The sequence below is a fragment of the Lissotriton vulgaris genome, chromosome 2_1 (genome assembly GCF_964263255.1).
Source record: "Lissotriton vulgaris chromosome 2_1, aLisVul1.2, whole genome shotgun sequence".
In the NCBI taxonomy this organism is placed as follows: domain Eukaryota; kingdom Metazoa; phylum Chordata; class Amphibia; order Caudata; family Salamandridae; genus Lissotriton; species Lissotriton vulgaris.
Genome location: NC_141687.1, coordinates 467278000 through 467287574, shown reverse-complemented (window position 1 = coordinate 467287574; position 9575 = coordinate 467278000). Strand labels below are relative to the sequence as shown.

Below are 9575 nucleotides of genomic sequence, written 5' to 3'. Positions count from 1 at the left end.
GGTGACCACTGTTGGAAGACTACTGGGTCTCCAGCGAACTTGCGTACCCACGAACATCGACAGCAGTCCAGATTATTAGTAGTCTGCCTTGCCTCAAAGGACTTGTTATAATTTTTTGCTAGTTGTGGGAAGTGATTTGGGTGGGTATTGGGAGGGGGGAGGTGGTGAGGAATTACACTAATCATGTATCATTTTCTGGAATTATTGACATTAACTCTAATAATAAAAACTTTTTGAACCATAAACTTTAATATTTTCCAGTGTTTCGACAAGATCTGTACAGTTTATCCATTTCCCATTTTGCTTCTAGGAAGCGACATCACATGAAACATATAAATAATGGTATAGGTTTAAAGGCCACGTTATCTAGTCACGACACAATACAGTACTTTCAAAGGCAAGTGCAAACATCAATTAAAGCTCTGAATCGACATGTACAAATCCGAACAAACATAACCCATAATTTCTCAGTAGAATGTCAAAGTAAAATTACAACCTTGTGCTTAAAGGTTGTTCGTTTTCTTTCCAAATACAAAAACATTTAAAATATTTTTTAACATTTAAAGTCTTAACAACAAAACAGCTTTTAGCGTGTCTTAGGTAAACAGATTACAGGCACTTAGAAATTGCAAAAAGATTTAAGAGGGCAATGGATAACATCAGCTAAAACACACTTTAAAACAAAAAACCTGGACCAAGGAACACTTTTAACTAAATGTAGCATCAGCACATGGCAGTGACCGATATACAACCAGTGGGTTAAATTTTAAATACACACCAAAGGTCATATATCTAGTTTAAATATTTTAGAAATATAATTCAAAACATAATTTAAGCAAGCCACAAAATAGGTTTAGGTTTGCAACATGCACATCGCATAAATTTAGTCTACACAGGAATTGGTCATGTTTGCCGTGCCTGGATATTATACAGCTTACTGTAAAATACAAATTCTACAATTTGGTCCCAAAAACAAAAGTTTTACCTATCAGTGTTCTACCTACTAAAATAATAAATACCCAAGGCACACAGAGGTACAAGGACTTTCCCTTTTTCGCTTGGGCCACTGGTGTGCATGGTGGACGACCCAAGATGACATGCCGTGTGTGCATTTTTATTTACTTTAAAGGCAAGGTGGGCACGAGCTATACAGGTACATTGTGCATGGTCACAGAAGGGTGTCCTGCACGGCCTACTCACAACAGGACGTGAAAGCATGGATTCTCCTCACTCATCTTTGACACACCTCTTCAAATACTCCCTAAAAACTATTGGAGCTACAGTCACCAACATTTAGCACAAGTACACACTCCATGTACTTCATTCCTCTTTTGAAGGGCAATTTCATGTGTGCCTCGATATGAAGAAAACTCAATGTACATTTGTAATAAAAATAGATGTATTTGGGAACAAACGTTCATATGCCACAAGTCCATCGAACTGTTCCTCATAAAGAACAATTTGGGGAGAAAACATTAACCCATTTAACATTAAAGCTGGGTTTTGAGAGTAAGCCACTGAAATCATGTTGAAGAACTTGATTGTATTATACGCTTACTACTACACTGCGGCTTTATGCAGCAACAGCTCATGTCTGAGAATCCTGGAGGCCACCGGAAGTTTTGGCAAGCTAAGGATCCAAGTTGAGGCAGGCGGTAGGATCCAAAAAGGAAACATGCACTGTCTCTGGATGCTCCACTTGAGGTACTTTTTCACTTGAGGGAGTGTTAGCAAGATGGGCAAGTTCTGCTTAAGACCTCTTTAATGATGTGCCCAAGAAGAACTTTCTGAGCTTTGGTAAGAAACAACAGCACTGTCGGTATTTTTCTTTTGCAATTGTTCAGACAAATAGTTCTTTTAACTTTTTTCAAAACAAACCCGTTTAAAACTAAAATTCCCAGCATCTCCTTAGGCAGCAGGTGTACTTTTTAATCTCTATCGACATATCTTTCAAATATGTAGGACAAAAGGAAACTTTCAGGCCCACTGAGGGTCTTCCAACTAAAAAAAGGGATTGCCAACGTGGTTTCATTTCGAGAGTTCTATCTGATGGATTTTTAAAAAGAATAATTGCATAAAAACTCTACATGACCAAATTGTAAACTTACTTTCTTCATAAAAACATAAATTTACTAGGTTTAACGAGCACCAAAGGACACTACTAAGATTGATGTTGAAAGGAGTAACATTATTGAGAGATTTACTTAATCAGAGCTGACAAGTTAAGACAGGCAGTGCTCTAGGTGAAGCATGCATGTTGATGAAAGAACATAACTCGGGGTACTCTTGGTACCACACATTTTCTATAGACAAAAAGAGGAGCACACACCTAAACTCGAGGCACAGCTCTTAAACATGAATAGGAGATCTCAAGACAATCATAAAGATGCTAGGACATGGTCACTCTCAAAAATTGTGTTTGGGGTAGCTCCAGGCGCGACTTTGATATTTGAAAGGAAACTAATTTGCCTGTTTTCATGAACACATTTTCTCCTTTTCTTAGCAACACAACCTATGATACGCTTAAAACAGCAAAGTGCTTCTTGGATACAAATTCAGGGGGTTGCTATGGTTCAGATACAAATTGTGTCCAAAATATTTCGTACAACACATACAAGCGTGAAATAAAGGCTGGGTGCTTCAAACTATCTCTGCCACAGTGGAGGGCAGAAGGAACCCTTACTGCTAAAACTAACCCCATCATTTTATGCTGGCATGAAAAAAGATGGCATTGTCCCAAATAGTGCAAAAGTGTATGCCGGGTTTCCTTTTTTCTGTGCTTCACGCTGAGTTGCCCGACTCGTAAGTTTTAGTAATGTTCTACAGTGACATATCTTCATCTGATGAAGGCATTTGTAGCATACACTCGTACTTCATATCCACTACTGACTGCAGAAGTTGTGGAGGATGCTAGAATTTTGTAGTTTTTACAGGAGGAAGGTAGTTATGAGCCTGGTTCATTCTGCCTATTCGTTTCAGCTGACAGATTGTTGACATCCTCTGGTAGGTCAACAGTGGCTGGTTGGCTTGGCTGTATCTGCAGCTCAGGGGTTGCAGCAGGAATTGATGGGTCTCCGTTTTCTAGGCGGGTGGATGGTCTTACTCGATCCCGGGGCTCAATAGCTTCATTTTGACTGTTTGTGTTTATCTGCAAAAAGGATTAAAAAAGAAACACAAGAAACACGTGGGTCAAAACCTTTAAGAGTTAATATCTTGCAAACAGAAAAAAAGTTCATTATTTTCTGGTACAATTTGTAGCTATAGCTTTATTTATTTAAGTGGAAATTGTGATACAATCACTTCAAGAGTTCTTCAAATCTCCCAATGCACTCAATATAATTACGAATAAGCTCAAGCTGCATAGTACAAGAATTGCAAGCAAACAGTGTATTGGAATTGGAATGCAACACAGAAGAGAAAGGGTATAAAGCAAGTGGTTATGATCAATACAGAACAAGCATTGGCAAGGAGAATACGTATGGCATTGGCTGCCAACCTTTTAGTTTGTCAGTGCTCGTCTTTATTTGCCATAGTTTTTGTATAACTTCATTTTTGGGGCAGCTGTCGAGCATTCAAAATATAAACAAGGAAACATTAGTTAAAAGCAATTTTTTTTGTTTTAACAAGAACGCATTGCTATAATAGTGCTTTGCACTGGTTTTAAAAAGACAATAGCTTTTTAAAGTCAGTGCTTTGCACTGAGAAAAGGGAAATATTTTTTAGATCTGTGACAATCAAAGTGTTTTTTAGGTAGTGTGTTTTTCAAAAGGAAGTTGCTTTTAAAATCTGCTGCTATGCACAGATTTTTTTAAAAAGCTAATTTTTAAAGTTGGCTGCTTTGCACTGAAAACGAAGTGGGAGTATGGAAAACTGAAGTAGAGCATGCAAGCACTTACAATAGCATACTCCTACCATACAGACAACAGTCAGGTCGCCGCTCTAGCAGTTGAATTGCCCTCAGCCTTATATGGCAGCTGGGGCACAAATCAGGTGCGACGCTGGAGCACCAAAGGCAAGGCCGTCTGTGCCCGAATGGGACTAGGGACCAGAAACCCTACCCAATGTCCCACAAGTAAGGTAACATTCACCTCCCAGCAGCTACACACACTCAGCCCACCACCCCTCTTACACCTCTGCCTTCCTTGAAACCTAGGGAGCAGGGAACTGTTCTGCCCAAAGTGTAACTTTTCCCTGGTTACAGTGAAGGAAGTCAGTCCAGAATTCCTATGAAAAACAGTTGATGGAATATGTTCCTTATTAATCGCAGGTCCCTTCCACGCCATAAAGCAGAGCTAACAATGTTGATAGAAAACAAACTGCCAGATGCCATTTTCCTTACACAAACTTGGCTTCACGAGAACGCCATACCTGACATTAACCAAACACTCTCCATAGGGTATTAATATATGTGCAGGAAAGACTGTTTAAATGAAATGGGCTGTGGCATTGCAATAGTCTTAAAAGATTCCTACAAATGCGTGTCCAACTCCCTTCCCATTCCTGAATGTGGGAATCTCTCATTCACAATAAATCTGTCACCCACCTGCACCTTCTCAGGTGTATAGATATTCAGACCCCTTGGACTCTGTTCTAGGTTCCCTGAGTCCCTCCCAGACATTTTGGCTAGCCTGGCACTTGAAGGGTAATATTTGATTTTTCAATATACATTTTGATGAGATTAATAACCCACTCGCAGCAGGGAAAATACATGACATGGATGCTATTCAGCTCACGCAAAGAGTTGAAGGCCCTACACACATCAAAGGGCACCTCCTTGATCCGGTTTTTAGCAATGACCACAACATCATTGTAAAAAGTCCCCGTCCTATGTCCTGGACAGACCATTTTTTAATCCCTTTCACGTTTGATAAGTATGCGCCCACGACTGGGATTAAATACACTCCAGGAATAGACCGTAGATGGTCTAAGCTGAATACAGTGGAATAGACTACCATACATGGCAACATTTCAGAAGAGTAAATAGGGAGATTTAAAAAAAAAAATCGGGAGAATGGGACCTTGAATCGGGTTACTGTCCTGTATGGGTTTTGGAAGTGTGCTGCTGCAGGTTTGGACATTTGAAATACAAATGCACGTTTTTTTTTACCTTTCCGTAGCATGGAGCGCAATGGTAGCAGAGAGGGTGATGCAAGTGTTGTGCACTGGCCTGGCAGCATGCCCCCCCCCCCCCCCTTGCGACAGCCGGGCTGTAACAACTTCCCGGGCACACACACAGCCGCCCCCCCCCCCCCCCTACTTCACAGGTCTTTTAAAGACCATTACCTTTTTAATGACGCTTTGTTGGGTTTTCAGCCCTTCTAGAGACCCTGCATGGTCACTCTGACTATTGCTGGAAGAATTGGCACTTTACACAATACCAAGCGCTGTCAGCTGAAACGCCGATGAATCGGGTTTTTGCTTGCAGGAATCGGGAGGCGGGAGACTAGCCCTGAAATCGGTAGTCTCACGCCTGGATCGGGAGTGTTGGCATGTCTGGACTACCTCCCTAGACATGACCAAAGCTATATTGGGAGAAAACTACGATTCTGCCAACACGAAATTCGAAGAATGGATCACACAGTTTCTGGACGAAAATATCCCAATAACACAGACCAAAAGAGTTCAAAAAGAAAAAAAAACACACCCTATTTTACATCCCATCCTGTTTCCCTGAAAAAAGAATGTAAAAAATGTGAAAGGAAATGGAGAAAAGACAATGAGGATCAACCTTAAAATGGCCCATCGAACTGCAATTAGAAACTATCATATAAAGATTAAAAAGGCCTTAGCGTCCTACTATGAAATCAAAATAAGCCAACTTCTTTCTCTTCTCAGCAAGTTTAAATCAGAGTCCCCGTTTGACCCTGCACCCCCTCACACACAATGTCACAAGGAGCTCCAGCCACTGTTTCCACTATATTGGAACTCTTTAACTGGTCCCTATCCACTGGAATAGTGCCATTTAAGTGGAAACATGCGGTGGTCAAACTTGCTAAAAAAGATTTTTTTTAAAAAAAATATTGACCCGACATGTCCAGGGAACTATAGGCCAGTCTCCCTACTCCCAGTCACAGGCAAGGTGCAAGAGAAACATGTCACCCAAACAGTGTCTACATTCATTGAAGAAAATCATCTACTTCACACTTCCCAGATTGGATACTGTGCACAACACAGTATAGACACTGCCTTCCTTGCAGAAACAGAGAAATGAAAAATGTTGCTGGACCAGTGAGGAACAGCTGCTATCATACTTCAGGACCTAAGTGCAGCTTTCGACACGGTTAACCATGAGACACTTACATACAGAATGGATGAAAGTGGAATAAAGTGCTCCGCTCTTAATTGGCTCTCCTCCTTTTTGAAGGATAGATCTTTCCAAATTTGTGAGAATTCATGTTACTCTGATATCCTTTCCCTGAATTGTGGGGTCCTGCAGTGTTCAGCCCTCCGCCCCACACTTTTTAACCTGTAAATGTGCCCATTGGCAGATATTGTTCAGTAGTTTGGGCTGTCAGTAGTATCATATGTTGACGACATACAATTGGCAGTCCCCCCCCACTCCAGGAAAAGGCTCAGAGTCCCATCAGCTGTCTCCCTTCTTGGAAAAAGTATCCAGGTGCGCACTGCTGCTTAAAAGTGAATGGAGAAAAAAATGGGCTGATGATTCTGGGGAATAGACCTGATCCCCATCCATCTACAGACTGGCCAAAATGTTTGGCCAATCCACCCATCCCCTCCTCTCCTACCAAAAGCCTTGATGTGGCTGGACAGGTCCCGCTCATGGATACACAAACCAAAAATGTGCTTAGACTTGTTTTGGCACCCTCAGAACACTGTAAAATCCTAGACATTATCCTCAATGTATCTAGAAGAATTGTGGTCCAATCCCTTGTTTTGGACAAGGGAACCCCTAAATATGTCACAAAAAGACTCCAGGTTGTCCAAAATGCGGCAGCAAGGATCTTATACAAGGTCCCAAAATTTATCTCAGCACACAGTACTCTAGCTTCTCTGCACTAGCTCCCCCTTGAGACAAGGCTAACATTTAAAACACTCTGTGTGGCACATAGAGGGCATAACACCAAAGGACTCACTATGATAAGGGCACTTTTGACCCTCTACTTCCCCAGTAGCGCTTTAAGATCCTCTACAGGTGAATTCTAGAATGCAATAGGCCTAATGGGGCAGTAGGACTTTTTCATATCTCATCCCCAAACTTTGGAAAACGCTCCCCATAGAATTAAGATTCTTAAACAACAAATCAGAATTCAGAAACAGCTAAAAGCATTGCTATATCCACATTAATAGCCCCTATGTGTTTCTCCACTTGTCCCGAACCAATGCTATGTCTTAGCCAGCGCTAGGAAGCCTACAAGCCTACGGGTAGTTGTGCATGCACTAAAGGTACTTTCTGTGTGTCTTGGGAAAGAGCAGATTGGCGTTGCACACAATGAAGGCTGTCAATGACTGAAGTGGGCTGACCCAGAGGAAAAATGTGAACGATAAAATTGACTAAAGGATTAAAAAGGCTGGCTGAAATATATATATTCAGCGAATCCCGTTTACCACCATACAAACACACGTATGTACAGACCCGATTGGAATTTACGTTTGTGCTGCTGGGTCAATTACAGACATGTCATGCAGGCCTTAGTTGGGTTTGAAATGCCAAGTTCTTAATGTGCGTTTTGTGCCCCAGTGGGCGTACGTTAACTTACATCGTTTGGGGGACCTTTCTAATCTGTGTAGCCCAAGACTCGGGAAAGGGATCATGCCATTAAGGTTTAACCGGCCTGAAAAGTCCTTGGTTGGTGGGGGTGCGCCATCTGAACTAGCCGCTGCAAGTGTAAGTGCAGAAATTTGGGGTTTAAAGGATGACTTGCGTGTAATATACTAGATCGTTGTGTACAATGTATATGTTACTATGTGTAGTTTGTCATTATGAGTGCAAAGTGTAATTGTGTGTGTATTTAAAAGGGATGGTGAGTGAAGATGTTTAAAGAGGGGTGGGGTCGTTTTACTTGAGCGCGAGGAGGTTGCAGTTTCCGTGTAAAAATTATATGGGTACTAGTTAGAGATGGACACTCAACGCTTCATCTGCGTTCAACCCGTATATTATATATTTAGATTCCAGTCTCCTCAGGGTTAGCAGTCGGTTACCTCCTCTGGGGTGTTTTTTGACACTGTCTATAACGAAGTAACTAAGTTCCTCCGCCTTGCCATTGTGATGCGTGTTTGTGACGTGCCACCGGGTATGAGGGGTCGTCGTTTGAAATGGCTCTTAGGTGTTGCAGAATTTTTACATGTACGGGGTGCAGTGTGCTTCCCACGTACAGTTTGTTGCATGTACATTGTAAAACATAAACTGCGAAATCTGTCTTGCAGTTGTAGTGGTCTTTTATTAGGAATGGGCTTTTCCTGAGTGGAGTATTGACTACTTTTGTGTTAGTTGCATGTTTGCAAGCTTTGCATTTTGTGCATTTGAAGAATCCTACCTGCCCTTTAGCCAATTTTCCCCTCTGTTCTGTGTTGGTGCATTGTTGACTAATTCCTCCATCATTGATTTGGCCCGCCTGAAAGTTAGTTGCGGTAGTTTGGCACATGTGGGGCCTAGAGTGGGGTCACTGGGGATAATCGGCGAGTGCCGGTACAGGATTTTGCGGAGGTCGTTGTGGTACTGATTAAACCCCGTGATGAGTCTGGGGTATTAGTGCTCTCCTGTTAGGATGTTGTTTTGCTAAATGTGTTCGTTTTCAGTAGGTCTTGTCTGGTGTGTAGTTCGCTTTTTCTTCTGGCCTTTTCTAGTGTGGTGTTTTTGTAACCTCTCTGACTCATTCTGTTAAAGAGGCTGGATGTGCATGCTTGTAGGTCTTTGTTGGTACTGCAGTTTCTCTTCATTCTTAGGCACTCTGCATAGGGAATGCTTTCTACTAAAGGTATTTCAAATATAAAGAAAACACTACAAAGTCCAGCATGCCACACCACCAAAAACGAGTGTCAACGCCCACTGAGGGGGGGAAGTACTAAATAAAAGCATGCTGCCTTACACTTGTCTTTTTCTGCCTGCACTGAAATGCATCTGCCTGTGACCAAGGTGCAAAGAGCACTGAAACGTGTAAGGCTTTGGAAATATACGAGAAACCAGAAAGCGGACATGCTCCTAATGTGCTGCTGTTGTGTGCGCTGCCATACCGGAGACCTATGTAATATATATATATATATATACACATACATATACATATATAATATAGATTCAAGGTAGCCTGGCTGATGAGGGCTGCTAGCCCGACACGGGTCCCAGGATGCTGGTTTCTGGTCCAGGGAAGACATAGCTTGGCAGTTCGGGCTGGGTTGTTCCCATGAGGCACAGGGTCAAGACTGATATGCATATAGCTGTGTCTGAACTGGGATGGCGAATTGCACTAAAGAACGATGATGGATTCAACCCAGATCTGTGACTGGGGCTGAGTGTCTGAAAAGTTTCAGCGCTCCGTCCATCATCTCCTTGTGTTTACTATATATAATAGAACACTAAACTTTTAATTAAAATCACCATGCTTTCTGACGAAGAAATG

General features: G+C 41.9%; 1 protein-coding gene across 1 annotated transcript in view; it reads right to left on the bottom strand.

Annotated features, from left to right (window-relative positions):
- Positions 1-227: 227 nt before the first annotated feature.
- The window catches only part of MFSD6 (major facilitator superfamily domain containing 6), a 418145-nt gene continuing 408797 nt past the window's right edge, over positions 228-9575 (bottom strand). The window contains exon 7 of the mRNA XM_086955375.1: positions 228-3148. Coding sequence (XP_086811501.1) covers positions 2945-3148 — 204 coding nt within the window. The 3' untranslated portion in view covers positions 228-2944. The remainder of the gene's footprint in view (positions 3149-9575) is intronic.